The sequence below is a fragment of the Pongo pygmaeus genome, chromosome 12 (genome assembly GCF_028885625.2).
Source record: "Pongo pygmaeus isolate AG05252 chromosome 12, NHGRI_mPonPyg2-v2.0_pri, whole genome shotgun sequence".
In the NCBI taxonomy this organism is placed as follows: Eukaryota; Metazoa; Chordata; class Mammalia; order Primates; family Hominidae; genus Pongo; species Pongo pygmaeus.
This window is the reverse complement of record NC_072385.2, coordinates 132,459,921-132,478,748: the sequence shown is the minus strand read 5'-3', so window position 1 is coordinate 132,478,748 and position 18,828 is coordinate 132,459,921. Positions and strand designations below refer to the sequence as shown.

Sequence of the window (18,828 nt, the reverse complement as noted above, 5' to 3'; positions counted from 1 at the left end):
GAGCCAACGTTTTATAACGAAGAGTAATACTAACGTCAGCTGCAGAATCTGTGTTTCCTGATAACTGATCTGAGAAAATCAATTCAGTCCACAACCTCCTGGCACCTACCTCTGGGCAGCACAGTCAGGTGGGCCAGGACCTTCTGGGAGCCGATGATGTTGACAGCTTGGCATTCGTACTGGCCCTGGTCGTGGAGGGCAACTCCGGAGATTCTAAGCGTTCCCGATGACAGGACCAGGTGCCGTCGGTCCACGGAGAGCTGGCTCCCTGCGAGGGCATGGGTCCATTACACTGGACGCTCGGACGTATGGAGAACTCCTGCTCTCAAACTGACAGCGTGATCACAGAAGCTTGTCTCCACCTGGGTCAGGGCACCGAATAATTCGGCCTGGCCCTGCATAAGCAAATCTTTGCCTCCCCAGCAGACACCATGGTGATACCTGAATGTCCCCGCACCCATAACTGAGACAGAGGGGTTGACAGGGGCAGAGAACAGAGGGAAAAGCACTACACAGGGAGTCAGGAGGACATGGGGACTCGGGGAGTCAGAGGGGGGCGGATGGCCAGCTGGGAGAACCGGGGAGAGGATTGAGTGCTGGAGATGATGAAGAGTCAAGTGAGGCCCCAGCACATTCCTTTAGGGTATAAACCCCTCCTGTTCTCGCCCATAACTGTCTGAGAAAAGGGAAGTCCAGGGCATGTGATGCAGGCACAAGCCTCCTCCCCAAAGACTTTCAGGAGCCCTGGGTGGGGCCCCTCAGAGGGCTGAAGGGATGGGCTGGCCATTTGGTGCAAGCTGGAGTGGCCAGGAGGTCTCAGGGTCACTGCCTGCATCCCAGGACAGGAACCAGGAGGTCTGCGTAGCTCCTTCTCCAGCAGTTTCAGCTCCTCCCCTCACCCCAACTCCCATCCAGGCTGTGCCTTTATGCAATAACGTGCCCGGCGACTTTCCCATTGAAGGAAGAGGGCTAGGACTGTAGGCAAAGAATGTGATAAAAGGTCATGATGCCGAATGGGGAGGTGACAGTGAGGGCTCTGGGAAGCAAAGTCAGAGCAAAAGCTGTTCGTCTGTTTCAACATATTCCATGACTGTTTCCAGAAAATTCTATCCTCTATGCAAATAGATTCCTTCAAGATGCTACTTAAAAGCACATCCTAGAGACTATCTGAAACAAGGCAGGTGTGAGGGAGTCAAGGGCAGGAACCCCAAGTCTCTTCCGTAATGACACAGCCTCTTAGAGTTTCCTGCCATGATGTCCATGAGGGACGGCCATGCATGGACAGGAAGCCGCGGGGGGTGTGCAGACACCTCTGCGCTTCCCAGTGCCTTGGTCCTGTGGAATCCAGTCCCAGCTCAGCCCTATCCAGAACACGCTGGGGTTGCCTGGGCACAGTGGAAATGTGTGCTTCCTGGGTCTGTGGCCGCAGAGGGAGCAGGCAAAGGGCTGGGGCCTGGCTCTTACCTCCCTTGGTCCAGGCGATGACGGGCGGTGGGTTGCCCTTGGCTTCACACTGGAAATCCACGGTCTGGCCCTCGATAACGACTCTGTTCTGAGGCGTCACAGTGAACTGAGGAAGAGCTTCCGGAGAGAAAGCATTCGAAACAGGACATGTAAAAAACAGCATGGGGTAAAAACGCCACCAAGAAAATGACCACAGTCTTGGCAGACACCTGACCATCAGAAGCAATGTCTACAACGAAGAGACAGAAAGAGGCAGAGGGCACAGGAGAAGATGGGAGCAAAACAGAAAGAAGATGAAGGACGGGTGTGTTCTCAGCATCACCCTGGAAAGCACACAAAGACTGTTCAACCACACCGCCAGCTGCAATGCACACGGGGCACGGATGAGGCCACACTGCAGCTCGTGGACACCAGGCCGACTTACAACAATTCCTCTCAATCCTCACCCTAAACTAATATTTGCAAATGCTTAAAAAAATGCCATCTGGTATAGCTGTGTATGATGATAGTGGTTATTATCGCTGGATGAAAAACATAACTTACAGAATAGTATTGTCTGGTATGATTCCATTTTTATTAAAGTAACAGTCACAAAAAAAGTAAATCCATGTAACACAGTTGCACTGCTGTACGTGCAAAGAAAATCAGAAAGATTCTCGACAGATTGCCAGTGAGACAGGAAAGGGTTGAACAGAGGCTGGCAGAAGGAAATGATTTCTCTATCTCTAATATCATCTCTAATAATTTATCTTTTGCACTTCTGTATTGTTTGAATGTTTTCCAACAAACGTCCCACTTCACAAGAATAACTCATTTTACAGTCAATTAAGCAATGTAGAAATCCATGGCAGAAGGCGTAAAACGATGAATACTCCCAGATTACATCCAAAACTGATCTTAGGGAAGGATTCAAAGCTGTCTGCAAGGTGTATCAACCACCTTACTGCACACACACACACACACACACACACACACACTCTCTCTCTCTCTCACTTATCTGACAGACACTCCTGCTGGCCAGGTGCTGGAGGTACAGAGACATAACAGCCAGCACACAGAGCCCATACTACAGAGCCTTCTGTTCCAAAAATCTACAAATTGCAATTGTCTGTATTTAGTCCAATGGGGATGTAATGGATAAAAATAAACCAAGTGAAGTGGACAGGGCAGAAGATTCTACGGAGCGTTTGTGGGTACGGCAGCGCGAGCTGGTGGAGGGGTGAGGATGGGGCTGAGCCCTGGCTTTGGCACAGAGGATGGATACCCACCCTGGACGATGATGAACGCGGTGGCATGGACGCTGTCAATGTTGTTGGTCGCAGAGCACGCATACTCTCCACTGTCCTCCTGGACTACGTTCTGTATGTAAAGCCCGCCAGAAGGTGTGATGTTCACTCGCGGGTCAACTGGCAAGGGTGTGCGGTCACCTCTCGTCCAGGAGATCCGCGGCGGGGGGTGGCCTGTGGCGCTGCACTCCAGCGTGACGCTCTCCCCAACCAGCACCTCTGTATTCTGTGGCTGGATTACAAAAGTGGGTCGAGCTGTCACAATTAAACAGAAATTCTCAATTAATTTCTCCCGGTTGGACATGGTTTTTGCTTGATTTTTCGTATGTCAGGCTATTAATTCTATTTACCACTGAAATAGGCAAAACAAACACAATGTAACTGCGTATTTTCTCTTTAAAGAAATGTGCAGACAATAAAAATGGTTCACAGCCTCTGGTCAAACAAAATGCAGGCCACCTGAGAAAAGTGAGCAACCATGATTGGTTAGGAAGAGCTAATTAGGAAGGGCTTTTTCTTAAAACATGTGCCGAACTCCATGGAGGGTTCTTATTTCTAAATAAAATACATTATGTCAATCTTGTTAGACCTTGCTAGTAGTTCTTATTGGCACAAATTATTGTTAGTGAAGTATATTTAGAGTATACCAAAATATCAAATTTACTCACAAAAAATGCAAATTAAAAGTAAGCAAGAAATAATATTTTTCAAATTTAAATCCAGAAAAAAGTCCATACAATTTCAAAAGTGTTTCATGTGTGAGTTTGTGTGGAAACAGAACTCTCCCACGCTGGCAGTGGGAGCACACCCTCGCCCAGCCCACCTGCAGAGACGTGGCCATGCATACCGACACTGAAGATGTGCACACTCTATTGCCCAGAAATTATCCTGCTAAACAAAAGCCAGCAGAAGACAAGAAATAACTAATATTAGAGCATAACTGAAGGAGAAAGAGACACGAAAAACCCTTCAAAAAAAAAATGAATCCAGGAGCTGGATTAATTTGAAAAGATTAACAAAATACATATTTTGTTAATCAGTTTGACAAACAGATTAGATAGACTGCTAGCCAGACTTAATAAAGAAGAAAAGAGAGAAGAATCAAATAGGATAAAAAATGATAAAGGGGATATCACCTCTGATCCCAAAGAAATACAAACTACCATCAAAGAATACTATAAACACCTCTACACAAATAAACTAGAAAATCTAGAAGAAATGGGTAAATTCCTGGAAATATACACCCTCCTAAGAGGGTATTCAAATAGGAAGAGAGGAAGTCAAATTGTCTCTGTTTGCAGACGACATGATTGTATATTTAGAAAACCCCAACATCTCAGCCCCAAAACTCCTTAAGCTTATAAACAACTTCAGCAAAGTCTCAGGGCACAAAATCAATGTGCAAAAATCACAAACATTCCTATACACCAATAATAGACAAGCAGAGAGCCAAATCATGAGTGAACTCCCATTCACGATTGCTACAAAGAAAATAAAATACCTAGGAATACAACTTACAAGGGACATGAAGGACCTCTTTAAGGAGAACTACAAACCACTGCTCAAGGAAATAAGAGAGGATACAAACAAATGGAAAAACATTCCATGCTCATGGATAGGAAGAATCAATATTGTGAAAATGGCCATACTGCCCAAAGTAATTTATAGATTCGATGCTATTCCCATCAAGCTACCATTGACTTTCTTCACAGAACTAGAAAAAACTACTTTAAATTTCATATGGACCAAAAAGGAGCCCATATAGCCAAGACAATCCTAAGCAAAAAGAACAAAGCCGGAGGCATCACACTACCTGACTTCAAACCATACTATAAGGCTACAGTAACCAAAACAACATGATAGTGGTACCAAAACAGATATATAGACAATAGAACAGAACAGAAGCCTCAGAAATAACACCACACATCTACAACCATCTGATCTTTGACAAACCTGACAAAAACAAGCAATGGGGAAAGGATTCCCTATTTAATACATGGTGCTGGGAAAACTGGCTAGCCATATGCAGAAAACAGAAACTGGACCCCTTCCTTACAGTTTATACAAAAATTAACTCAAAGATGGATTAAAGACTTAAACATAAAACCTAAAACCATAAAAACCCTAGAAGAAAACCTAGGCAATAACATTCAGGACATAGGCACGGGCAAAGACTTTGTGACTAAAACACCAAAAGCAATTGCAACAAAAGCCAAAAGTGACAAATGGAATCTAATTACACTAAAGGGCTTCTGCACAAGAAAAGAAACTATCGTCAGAGTGAACAGGCAACCTATAGAGAAAATTTTTGCAATCTCTCCATTTGACAAAGGTCTAATTCCAGAATCTACAAGGAACTTAAACAAATTTACAAGAAAAAAACAAATAACCCCATCTAAAAGTGGGTTAAGGATATGAACAGACACTTCTCAAAAGAAATTTATGTGTCCAACAAACATATGAAAAAAAAGCTGATCATCACTGGTCATTAGAGAAATGCAAATCAAAAGCACAATGAGACACCATCTCATGCCAGTTAGAATGGCGATCATTAAAAAGTCTGGAAACAACAGATGTTGGCGAGGATGCAGAGAAATAGGAACATTTTTACGCTGTTGCTGGGATTTTAAATTAGTTCAATCATTGTGGAAGACAGTGTGGCGATTCCTCAAGGATCTAGAACCAGAAATATAATTTGACCCTGCAATCCCATTATTGGGTATATACCCAAAGGATTATGTCATTCTACTATAAAGACACACGCACATGTTATGTTTATTGCAGCACTACTCACAATAGCAAAGACTTGGAACCGACCCAAATGCCCATCAATGATAGACTGGATAAAGAAAACGTAGGGCATACACACCATGGAATACTATGCAGCCATAAAAAAGAATGAGTTCATGTCCTTTGCAGGAACATGGAAAAAGCTGGAAACCATCATCCTCAGCAAACTAACACAGGGACAGAAAACCAAACACCGCATGTTCTCATTCATAAGTGGGAGTTGAACAGTGAGAACACATGGACACAGGGAGCAGAACATCAAACACCGGGGCCTGTTGGAGGGTTGGGGGAAAGGGGACAGAGAGCATTAGGACAAATATCTAATGCCTGCGGGGCTTAAAACCTAGATGACAGGTTGATAGGTGGCAGCAAACTACCATGGCACATGTATATCTATGTAACCTACGTGCACATTCAGCACATATATCCCAGAACTTAAAGTAAAATTTAAAAATATATATATTCTGCTAGAAACTTAATCCATAGATATTTTTACAAGCACATAAAATGTCATATGTCCAAATAAATTTTTGTTTGGGCCAGACGTGGTGGCTCATGCCTGTAATCCCAGCACTTTGAGAGGCTGAGGTGGGCAATCGCCTGACGTCAGGAATTTGAGACCAGCCTGGCCAACAGGGCGAAACCCTGCCTCTACTACAAATACAAAAATTAGCCAGTATGGTGGCGCACACCTGTAATCCCAGCTACTCGGCAGGCTGAGGCAGGAGAATCACGTGAACCAGGGAGGCAGAGGTTGCAGTGAGCTGAGATCTTACCACTGCACTCCAGCCTGGGCAAGAGTGAGACTCTGTCTAAATAAATAAATAAATAATTTTTGTTTGTTTTCCTTTTGCCCTGTTGTTTCTTCAGGTCAACCATCCTTATCTGCCATGCTAAAATTCAGAAAGCTCCAAAAATCATTATTTTTTCATAACTTATTTGTTTGCAAAACTGGATCTATCTAGCATAAGGCTACTTATAGTCTTCATTCTACTTTCTGTGAATATCCATACAGTTTGCTATAGGATATTAATACAGTGATTACAGGGTACTATCCCAGACTCTGCTGACAGTCTAAACTGGTATGTGGATTTTACACTATGCTACCCTTCTAAAAATTTCCCCAAGTTTCTGGATATCAAAAGACATCTGGCCCAAAGGCTTTTGAATAAAGAACACAGAACTGTGATAGCTAAAGATTTGGAAAAAAAATCTAAACTCACTCCAAAAGAGAACTTGTTAAATAAATTATGGTGCATTTAGATCATGGAATTCTACGCAGCTATAGAAAGAAAGAGAGTAAGAAAACTCATGTATTAAAAGTGAAAGACTAGAAAGATTTCTAAGATATCATCTAAGAAAAATCACTTGCCTCAAATATGCTTACTTTTTTTGTATATAGATAGGGAAGAAACTACTAAGCATTTTGGGAAGAGTAGAAGGGAATAGGAATTGAGTGGATGACGAAAAGAGCCAGAAGGAAGACGTTCTACCTTTTTTATATATGTTAATATGTAAGCTGTGTTAATCAAATATTTAAGTATAAATTATAAAAAATACAGAAATGACATTTAATATTAGTATTTCTATCAGAATAACAAACTGGAAACCATGAAGCTACTCACAGAAGTACGAACACCAAAGTCAAAGTCGGCCTTGAGGGCATTTGCAGACCCTTATAACTTAAATTTAGCCTTAAGAGCCTCATGTGATACAGAAGACAAGACACAGATCAACATAGGCCCACGAAGAGAAGTCCAACAGAAAACTGAACAGCAGCTGCATCCCCACAGTGCTGTGTCCTCGCCATAAGAAAGAACTAACTTCAAAACCTGCCTGCCCCACCCAGGGAACGATGCCCAGTAGAAGAGAGAAATAAATCTCATTTAAGTGTTGTTCACCAAAATCTGGTCCTCACATGAGCTTGCTGCCCAACTCGCCCCACATCAGGCAGAAGGAAGGTGATCCCCGACATAAGAGCTGAGATAAACAAAGGAAGGACAAAGGAAATGGGAACCACGTGGATGCATCCAGACAAACACTAGGAGAACAAAATAATAATGTTTATAGGTTAAAAAAAAAAAACAGAACTAAGCACATCAACTCAGAGGGATGAACGCACGCTAGAGGGGAAGGTATACTAACTTTAGACTTTGGCAATTTAAGAATGCATTTAAAATTTTCTAGGCTAACCACTAAAAGAACAGAAATGGGCATATAGTGTCCAAACTAGTAGTGGGGAGCAAATATGAAAAATAATTATTTCCAACTAAAGCAAGAAACAGAAAAGTTTGGACAAACAGTTCAAAATAAGAGCTAGAATTTATAAATCTCATATCGTTAACTAGAATAAACATATTTAAATGGATTAACTTTAAGAAAAACTTAGGATTAAAAAAAATTCTAGCTCTATGTTATTTATATTAAACATCTCAAACATATGTACATGGAAAGGCTCCGAGAAAAATGGTGAGAAAAGACACCTGAAAATACGAATCAAGTAGAGGCTGCTCTATTTATCTTACAACAAATTTACCTTGAAGCAAAAAGCACTGATAGAGATAGAAGTGTTACTGATCAAAAATGTAACTCATCAGAAACATAAAAATTGCAAACTTTTTATATGCCCCTAATCACAGAGCTTCAGGATACTGGGTGCGATACACCCCCTTATGGCCCACGGAGACCTACACGTCACTCTATTCCTATTACTATACATTATTACCATAGTCTGTGACCATTTTTTTCTGTAAAGGGCCAGACTGGTCCTGTTTTAAGTTTTGAAGGCCACGCAGGTTTTGTTGCTACTACTCAACTCTGCCATGGTAGCACACAAGCAGCCACTGACATTGTGCAAAAGAATGAGTGTGGTCATGCGCCAAGAAAACTTAATCATAGACAATGACGCCTGAATGTCCTCTAGCTGTCATGTGGTCATAAGATATTGTTCTTCTTTTAAAAGTTTTGATCATTTAAAATTGTAGAAAAGTATTCTTAGTTCATAGACCTTAGGAAAAACAGGCAGTAGGCAGGTGTGGACTGCAGGCTGCAGTGTGTCAGCCCAGCCTAGGCTTCTGGGCTTCTCAGGGCTGGTTCCCCCACACTGCAGTGACTCCCTATGCACCGGATGGCGGGAGACTTCATGTGTATCTGAGGGAGCTACACCCACATGCTCAGACTAGTATACTAAATAGGGTTGTTGTTCCTGAGAAAGACACAACAATTCAGATCAAAAGGAGTGAAATTTGGAACTCTAAAGCCATAAAGAGCTGGCTAAATATTCCTGTCCAGGAATCAATCAACCTACGAACATAGTAACTCTCCTAAGTAGTTCATTACTCATAATCCATGGTTATTCTCCTTTGTCTATAACATATACTTAACAGTACTACATAACTTTTTCTCCCTATTTTGTGGATTTTTTAATTCCTTAAAAATAGAGCCCATACTCCTTCTATGAGCAGCAGCTGTGTCTTAACTTCTCTGCACAGGCCCACAGCACTCTGAATTTGGAAAGATGCTGAATGCCTTGTGCTAAACATGTGGAACGCTGTTTGATTAAGGGCTTTGATTCAGCAGTGCTATATCCTTGGGCTTTCCTTTGAATGGAAAGGTGATAGCCAGGAATTCCCAGTCACTGGTAACTGTTGACTGTGTCTGTGCTGGGATGTACCAGGTGATGCAGAGACCAGGCCAATTAAGGAGCTGGGATTTAAACAAGAAACACCAAAACCACTTACATTGCCAAACAAAAGGTTTTATAACCATAATGGCCTGAAATACAAAATACCAGGGAAACGGCAACCCTGGCATGATTTGTGGCTGAAGCTAAAGGCAGCCAGAAGGTTTCAGAGAGGAAGTTACACCTGCAGCTTCCCTGGGTAAGGGCTCCGACTCTACCGGCTTCTGCACAGGAGGACAGGCAGACCCATCCAGAGGCGTGAACTGATCTGCATCATTTCCCAGAGCCGTGGTGGGTACACCCATCGCCTCACTCCGCTGCTCTGCAAGGGCCCAGCTCCTCTTCTGAGCAAGGGCCATGGATAACACAGGTGGGTCAGAGCACAGTTTGCAACCTGGTGGGGCCCAGATGGATAAGAGGCCACAGCTGGACTTGATGCAGCTGAGACAGTTTTTAAATGTTTTAAATTTAGGTGCCATTATCTTAAACATGAAAATATTGGATAAAAATCTAGATTTGTGGTTTCTTTTACATAATCCAAGCCCTTAGCAAAACAGAGACCTTGTTACCACATGGCAACAGCTGGCTGTGGCTGAGTAGCTGTCCCTTCAGATGACGCCTGGGGGGGTGGGGTCGGTGGGTCAGGGTGTGGCACAGTCTCTCCAGGTTCCCAAGGCCCTCTCTCAACGGGCTGGGCTCACAGCATGGACTGCCCCGGCTGTGTGGACTATGAGTGTGTCCCCAGATGAGGGGCTAACTGGGGACCACAGCACCACTCACGGATCATCTACGACCCTGTGCTTCAAAAGCTTTGTGAGCCAACCCTGGTATTGGAGCTTCAACTTCAGACTTCAGTGTTCATTCTTATTTTACTGAGTTGGGGTGCAAGGAAAGGAGAAGGCAGATAGTGAGGGACGACAATTCTGGACGGAATCCAGGTATGAAATGCCCGCCACATACCTGGAGACCCGAAGTACCTGAGGGTCACCTCTTGCGTCTTCACCTCTCCGGCCACGTTCTTTGCCATGCACTGGTAGATACCCTGGTCCGTCTCCTGTGTGTTCTGGATCATCAGGGTCCCGTCGTCCAGCAAGTTTAGGCGGGAATCTGTCTTCATGCTCAGCTCATTACTACAAAGACAGAAATTTGGTCTGGTCAAGTGTTGAAAGCACAAAGACGTACCTCACCCATCCCCAGCACAGGGGTTTCCAGCCTTGCAGCAAGCACATCAGAACTCGTGCGAAGAACAGTTCACCTTCCAGGGTCTCCTCCTTCCTGGCAGCCCCTGACCTAACAGGCAATTCTGAAAAGGGGACCGTGTATTTGCACATCTCATTCACTCAGGTACTTACCCTTAGGATTCACGTGTTCAATCTATCTACATGTTTTAAAGTGTTCCTAATTCCAAAGGAGAAAGCAATGAACAAAATGGAAAAAATTCCAAGGAAACATTTTCTTTTGTTTCTGGTGAATTAACTAAAAAGGGTGGAAACATTTTTACATTACTAAAAGCCAGAGATGTATCTTTGTGTATTTTATTTTTTTATTTTAGAGACAGAGTCTCACTCTGCAGCCCAGGCTGGAGTACAGCGGTATAACCATTGCTCACTGAATGTCAGCCTCCTGGGCTCAAGCGCTCCTGCTGCCTCCAGCTCCGAAAGCGCTGGGATTGCAGGTGTGCGCCAGATGTCTCTATCTGTATTTTAACAAACAGTGCCTGCAAGCTGCTGACTGGCCTCCCTCTGGGATCTGGTAGGAACCTGTGGCGCTGCACCACAAAGAGGCCAGGACACGGGTGACCCCACCTTTGCATGGCTTGGCCAGTCCTCGGGCAGCAAGGACCTCCCCTGGGCATCACACACACTTCGGGCAGCCAAGAAAAGCTGCAACACCTTTACTCCAACGCTCAGTCTTGCTGCCTCTCATCCTCACCCCACCTGTAACTTCGCTTTAGTTCCCTTTATGCAGAAGCAGGTGAAGAGGAGAGAGGTGACATTGGATGCCACTGAGATCCCAGTCTACGGCAAGTGTGAGGACAGAGTAAGAACAGCCAGGCACGGAGCCCTCTGAGAATGCAGATGGGCCTACAGGGAACTCCTACTTCCAGATCACTAAGACAGACAAGGCATCTGTGAAACAGAAACCCACTTCCTCAGTGCACGAGATTCACCATCTTCCATGCGAGTTTCCTAAGGAACCTGTGCAGCCTGGACCAAGCTGGGTCGCTCATGCAGGAGGAGCAGCACCAGCACTGTGCAAAAGCACTTCCCCGCGACTGCCCTCAGAAACCTGCCAGCGCGCAGCCAAACCGTCGGGAACACTCGAAAGACCAACGCCCACCTTCTCCCAAATCTTCCTCATGCTCTCCTCTGGCTGGCACCAAGCCCCTGTCTTGCAATCTGTCCTTACTCACAGGGCTTGCTGGAGGGAAGCAACGTCAGCTTAGGCCCCATAAACAAGACTCTCTGATGTGGCCCAATCCCCCTCCCAGAAACACAGCGAGCCAGCAGGTGAGGCTGGCCTGCAGGTGACTTTGGATGTTAGGTAAGGCCAGCCGGCAGGTGAGACTCCAGCTGGTGGAGGGCAGAGCCCAGCACAGGTCACCAGGCCTCAGGGCTTTGGCTGTAGCTCTGCCATATTTAGCTGTGAGATTTCAACTGTGGGCATCAATTTTTTCGTATATAAAATGTAGGTGTGATGGACTGGGGCCAAATTTATGCTTCCCTGACTTTTAAATGCACACAACATAATACTGCAGAATTCCTCCAGTGTTCTCTGGATTTTAAATCTCATCAACTTGGGAGCCATCCAAGACAAAAGCTGTGAAGAGAGTGACGGCACCTTACAAGCTCCTTGTCCGGCACTGCAGCCAAGGTCAACATGACCTTTCAGTCATGAGGATAACAAAATCTAGAGCTGGAACAAGCCTCCCATGTCCTCTTTGGCATGAACACATCTTCCCATTCTGTTTCTGACAACTGGGGACGGCCAGCTCCCTGCTCCTGTCCATCTCTTCTATAAACACCACCTTGCCTGAGAGCCAAGCCCAGCCCTGTTTGCCTCTGGAGTCTGGAACAATGACTCAGTTTGTGCCTCATCTATCTGCCCGAGTATCACAGGGCTCACATCTCAGATGCATCCCTCTTGCTCCCTCCTGACTAAACATGGCCAGAGAGGAGCAGCGCAGGAGCGCTGGGGCTGGGCCGGCAGGAGGAGCTCCTTCAGAAGCTGTCCTCACGCAGGCAGATGGGAGAAGCCAGGACACGGTGGCTTTACTTCAGGATTTTCTTTTAAGGATTCCTTTCAAAAGGTCACTTTGAAAGTGCTCCACTCCACCTCAGGACCCTCAATGATTTGGCCCCAGGTGCCTTCCAGCAATCTGACCTCATTCCCACCTAGGCCTCTCTGGCTCCTGCCCCACCCACCCCCCTTGCACGCCTTTCACCTCCTCCCATCTCTCCCCCTAGACTCCATCACTCCTTAACCAACACAGCCCCAGCTCACAAACCCCAGCGGGGCAGGGGTGCTCCCCACACCTGGGCTCACAGGTGGGGCTCGCTGCTAGGACGCATGTGATGGTCAGCGGTAGGACTTCCCTCTGTCACCCTGACAGCCCGCAGCCGGGGCCATCTTAGCCTTAACAGGCCCACACCACGTTTGTGGACACAAGGGGAGACTTTCTTTGTTTGGGAGACAAGTTAGATCCACACGGGAGCTGAGCGAACCTGTGTCAGCAGCTGCACGGCGCTTCAGGCTCCTGAGGACGCTGTCCCAGCAGAGGTCAGGGCCCCTCCCGCACCCACTCAGGTTGGTCACAATGCCCCAGGTCAAGGCTGCCAACAACAGTGACCAGAGCATACAGGCTGCTGCCAGAGGTCAGCGGGCAGGGAGAGAACGACCAGCACGCTCTCCCTCCCTCCGACCGGGCAGGGCCGCAGTGACGCGTTGCCCAGCCAGGGCACCCCTGTGCTGCCCAGGAGAGAGTAGGGAAGGGGCCCCAGCCTGGCAGAAACGTCGTCACACCCCCTGCCATGTAAGACCGGAAAAGGAGCAGAAATAGTTTCTCCTTTGTACTTTTCCCTACGTGGAGGAGGAAGAGTGGGCGTGGGCCTTGGTGAGGAGTGAGGTGTGGTTTGGGCGTCTGGGTGTAACTCCGAGAGATGCGCCGGGGACATCTCTGTTTGGCCCCAACTCACTTGTTTCGCAGCCAGATGATCTCAGGCTTGGGGTTGCCTTCCGCTCTGCAGGTGAAGTACACGGTGTTCCCCGAGGTCACGTCTGCGTCCTGGGGCTCGGAGGTGATCCGGGGCCTTTCTGTGCCCAACCAGAAAATGGAAACCTTTTTAGTCTAAACCATGACATGAAAATAAATGACAACCCACGTTGAGTTCTCTGTGTCCAAGAGGAAACCACAGATGCCCAAAGGCGTAATTCAGCCATAAACATTCCCCACAAAAGTGCCAGACTGGCTTCTCTACAGCCCCGTCTACGGTGCGGATCTACACAATGTCTACGCCTCAGGGTGCCACGTTCTGAGAACCCGAGAGACAGGATGGCTCAGAGCTGGGCAGACGAGCCCCAAATGACAGCCTTCGGCGTCCCCTCAAGGCCCTTCGGGAAAGCCAAACACCTGTGCAGAGTGGATACGCCACGGGTCACTATTTTCAGTGAATAAAAGACAAAAAATAGTACTCTGTAGCTAAAGCATCCCTGAAAGAATAAGTCTCTAAAAGCACAGGCAGGTGGCAGACACCACAGCTGGAGCAACTCTCAGCCTCCCTCCTCCACAGCTGCCTCCTCCACAGCTGCCCCACCCTTCACCCTCCACCCTGGGCAAGGGGAGGCCTCTCCCGCCTCCTGCGTGCCCGTGACTCCACATGGCTTCCAGGGGCCACCCGAGGGCTGACGGCTCCCAGGCCTTCCTCAAGGGCTGACGGCTCCCAGGCTCCCATCCCTGGCGGCCACTCTGGAGCTCCAGACCTGCACAGGGAGCAGCCTTCTCTAAGGCTCCCTTCAGCAGCCATGAGACAACCACGCCGAGGGCAGGCCTAGGCTTCCATCTCTGCCTCATCACCTCAGTGTGCGACTCTGTCTCCATGTACCTTCTGTGAGCATCACAAGAAGAAAAACACAACCACACACAGGTGTGTACAAGTGAGTGCCTGCAGTGGGGCAGACACAAGGGCGGGTAGGAGTGTGTCTGTGTGCAGTGGAGCTGACTCTGCTCAGCGCTGCCAACCAAAACAAAGGCCTCGACCCAACTTGGGGCTATCAGCAAGGGCTCCTCCAGGATTGCCTCCTTCCGTCTCCCCAGCATTGCACAGCCCAGGTCAGGAGGCTGGGGCGGCTCTGCCCAGCCCTCCCTGTGCTCCCACGTCACTCTGGGAACCGTGCCTCCTCTTGTCTCTCCTCTGCGGCACTGGAGCCCTTGGCTTCATGGAGGTTCTCACCGCTCGGGCCTTAGCCCAGCCTCCCTGCTTCCCTCACACACTCTCCGATTCCCTCTCCTGAGGGCTCCCAGAAAGCTCCTTCCAGAATACAAACATCATCCCAACATTCCGTAAACCCTCCCATGACTCCCCGTCACCACCAAATCAAAATAAGCTTTCGCTGCTTTCTTCATGATTTAGGCTGCACAACCCTGCAGACATCCTAAAACCCACCTAATTGTACACCTGAACGGGGTGAATTGTCTGGCACGGGAACAATGCCTCCATAAAGCTATTATGAAAAACAAGAATAATCACTGACAGCCAAATTGGAGTAAGGAGTAAAATTATGACAAGGTCTCCAAGGGCACAACCTCAGCACTGGGATTACGGAGAGGCCGTGAGTCGGTTTCTTGGAAAGCCATCTGGAATGAACACCCATAGGAGCATTAGCGGCAACGACAGGGCCTCGGCTGATACACAGGTGCTCGCACAGCTCAGCAGAGCTGCCAAGTTGGGCAACACAGGTCCCTGGGCCCCCCTGAGCACTGAGGGCCCTCCCTTCAGGGATGCAGGTGGGTCAGCTCCTTCCACTGAGGGCTGTTTCTGGGAGCTGTTGACAGCCAGTGCCCTGCAGAGCTGAGGGCGGAGTCTAGGTCTGGGGTGGGGAAGCAGTGCAGGCAGGCGGCTGCACAGGGGTCTGGGCCTCTCTTGCTCCCCAGGCTAGAAACCTGAGTGGTGCAGTATCCCCAGCCACAAGGCCCGCGCTCACTTCTCACTGCCCCTGCCGTAGCTCCAGCAAGAACTGAGCTAGAAGAAACTTAAAAAAAAAAACTATGTATTTTTGTCATATTACAAAACCAACACCCAGGGAGATCCTTTCACCTTACCAAAATCAACAGCCGTGTGTGTGCGTGCGTGTGTGTGTGTATGTGTGTGTCTATAAATGGTGTGTTTGTGGATGGTGTGTGCATGTGTGTGTGGTGAGTGTGTGGTGTGTGCGTGTGTGTATGTGCATGTGCGTGGTTTGTGTCTGCACGTGTGTGTCTATAAATGGCGTGCGTAGATGGTATGTGCATGTGTGTGGTGTGTGTGGATTGTATGTGCGTGTGTGTGTGGATGGTTTGTGTCTGTGTGTCTATAAATGGTGTGTGTGTGTGTGTGGATGGTGTGTGCCTGTGTGTCTATAAATGGTGTGTGTGTGTGTAAATGGTGTGTGTGTGTGTGTCTGTGGATGGTGTGTGCGTGTTGGGCCACTCACCACAGTTCAGTTCTTCCGGGGTGATGGTTGCCACTGAGCGTCCCTGGATGCGTCTGGGATATTCGCAGGTGGCTGCTGCCTGTGCGTTCCCCGACTCCGCATAGGTTTTCAGCAAATCTGCCAACCATAGGATTTCACAGTCACAGTGAAGTGTGTTTGAGTCCAATCGCCTGTGGGAAGGAAGATGCAGCCGGTGAGACACGGGGTGGGTGGGCTTGTCCATCCGTCCATCAGAAAGGGCTTCCAGGTCCTGCATCAGGAAACATGTGCCAGGCCTGCCGGGCTTGCAACATGGGGATGGGACACGTCTCATGATGGAATCTGAGCCCCAGTGCCTGACTCAGGGAGTGATGTCGAGACACACACATCACCAGGAAGAGCCCGAGGGTGCACAGTGCCCCTCAAGGCACCAACCGGAGAGGGCGTGAGTAGCATAGGGCTGGTGCACACCCAGACGTCGGGTGTCGAGTTCAAGGCGAAGGAGTGTGCCAGCGGCACAGGTCAGGGAAGTTTGTGAAGGAGACTGGGTGGGAGCCACTCACAGAAATCAGTAACATGAAAACCACATCCACAAAACCACCACTGTCACTCAGTGCCCATCATCACGGGCAGGACAGTTCTATATCATCTCACTCTGGCATGAGCCTTCCCAGGGAGTGTAGGAGGGGAGGGCTGCATCTCCTGGCTGGGGTTCACACCTAAGTTTCCTGAGGTCCAAGCTGACCTGGAAAGTTTCTAGTGAGTAGCACATCCTGTCCCAACAAGGGGAACACGGGCAGGATGTGCCTGTACCCTGGGAAAAGTGTTGTCTCCACACACGGGGAAGAGGTTGTCTGGGGGACAGAGGAGTTCCAGGTAGCAAACACAGGCTACAGGGCAAGGGCTGGAAGAGGCTGGCAGCTGGATGTGAGACAGCCAGGTGGGAAGGGGTTCCCAGGCCCCTCCAGCCGGCCTGCGCACTGGGAGGGATGCACACTGGGGTGGAGCCCACAGAGGTTTGTGCCATTTGTGGCGGGGAGAAGCCTGGCCCTCCTCTTCCTGGGTGGAATTCAATCTGTGAGGCAGGAAGCCCACTGTCAGGAAACACATTATCTTGCTTTGCTAAGGGTCTCTGTTTCCCCTTTTTTTTTCCTTTTTGCCCAATAAATCCCATTTTTCTCACTCTTCAAATAGTCTGCGAGCCTAAATTTTTGTGGCCATGTAACAAGGACCCCATCTTTTGCTGAATTAGGGAAAAGTCCTGCAACAGACGTGCTCACTATTAACCCTCAATGAGGTGGCCCCAGGGCACCCCCGAGATGGGGATGGGATCCCAAGAGGTGCTCACCAGGGCAGCAGCGTGAGGGCATCACTAGGGGCCGATGCTGGCTCCAGGAGGGGAACGGGAGGCTGCACCTCCCATCCAAGGTTCTCCCAGACATGAGCCCAGAGGAGACAGGAACACAGAACTGGCCTCACGACCAGAATCACCCTTTCCCCCGTGAGCAGGTGCACAGCTCTCAGCTGAGGAGGCTGTGAGGGGGACAGTGTCAGCCACGTGCCCAGGGCACCCAACCTGTGCCCACAGCTGAAGGTCAGTACAGGACCACAGACACATGCAAGACCTGGATGGTCACGGTTAAGTATGTGGCATCTGGCCAGTCGGTCCTGGCGGAGGGCACCCGAGGAAGCACAGGACCCCCAACCTTCATCTGCTCTGAAGCAGAGAGGGCTATTCAGGAGGTCTGGAGAGGTGGGGCAGCTGGCGCGGCCTCCTCGGCCTGGGACCCTTCAGGGACGTGAGGTTAGAGACTGCTCCGAGCAGACGGCAGCCAGGACACAGCGTGCTCTCTTGATGCAGCTCTGTAAATCTATCACAGAATCTCAATCTGGGGTTGTAGTGTTTGAGCAACTTTAGTAAAGTGAGCAAACAGGAGAGGGGGACCTTGCCAGACACCCAGACAGAGGCTGAGAACAGAGAGAAGGCAGCTGTCAGCAAAATCCAGGCTGTTACCAGTCTGCCCTAAACTTGTCTTCGCTACTTTCTAGAGCGTTTATCTGGTGATTTCTTTCTACTCTCTGTTATCTATCAAATATGGAAGTATTCATCCCATCTTCCTACCCAGGATGTAGTTTTTAGTTTGGCTTGTGATATCTTTATCCTAAAGGAAAAAAAAATCACATATAGTTCTGAAGGTCTATGTTTTACTCCACTTTATTTCACTGAAGAGATAAAACAAACAACATAAGACCACTCTGGAGTTAGGCTTGTCTCTTGGCATTTTCTGTTTCTTTCTAGGTCTAGTTGATTGCATACACTCAGTAATATCTAACCGAAAATAAAGGCTTCAAGACCATGAAGGAAAACACAAAAAGAATGTCACAACTTTCTCCACCAGTACTAAAATGCCTTAATTATATGAAATAGCTCAGTATAAGCAAAAAGTATATTTGGAAGCCTTAAAAAATGGGTGGAGGCCGGGTGCGGTGGCTCACGCCTGTAATCCCAGCAGTTTGGGAGCCCGAGGCGGGCGGATCACCTGAGGTCAGGAGTTCAAGACCAGTCTGGCCAACATGGTGAAACTGTCTCTACCAAAAATACAAAAATTAGCCAGGCGTGGTTGCACGCGCCTGTAATCCCAGCTACTAGGGAGGCTGAGGCACGAGAATCACTTGAACCTGGGAGGCAGAGGTTGCAGTGAGCTGAAATCGAGCCATTGCACTCCAGACTGGGCAACAAAAACAAAACTCTGTCTCAAAAAAAAGGGTGAAGATCAGCCTCCTTAGTATGCTGTAGAAAGACATAGAATACAGCACAGAGGTTCTTTCCACACTGGTTTTATTTCTACCAGTAAAATATGCACTGGAATTAAAAATTAATTTGATGAATTTAAAGGTGATTTTTTTAAATGTTGGCTAGGCATGGTGGCTCATGCC

General features: G+C 48.0%; 1 protein-coding gene across 2 annotated transcripts in view; it reads right to left on the bottom strand.

Moving 5' to 3' along the window:
* Positions 1-18,828, bottom strand: part of PXDN (peroxidasin) — a 110,062-nt gene that overhangs the window by 31,271 nt on the left and 59,963 nt on the right. For both annotated transcript variants that reach the window (XM_054475591.2, XM_054475592.2), the window contains 6 exons: positions 15,913-16,082; positions 13,419-13,536; positions 10,183-10,352; positions 2,733-3,005; positions 1,465-1,581; positions 110-268 (listed from right to left, as the gene is read on the bottom strand). In XM_054475591.2, coding sequence (XP_054331566.1) covers positions 110-268; positions 1,465-1,581; positions 2,733-3,005; positions 10,183-10,352; positions 13,419-13,536; positions 15,913-16,082 — 1,007 coding nt within the window. The remainder of the gene's footprint in view (positions 1-109; positions 269-1,464; positions 1,582-2,732; positions 3,006-10,182; positions 10,353-13,418; positions 13,537-15,912; positions 16,083-18,828) is intronic.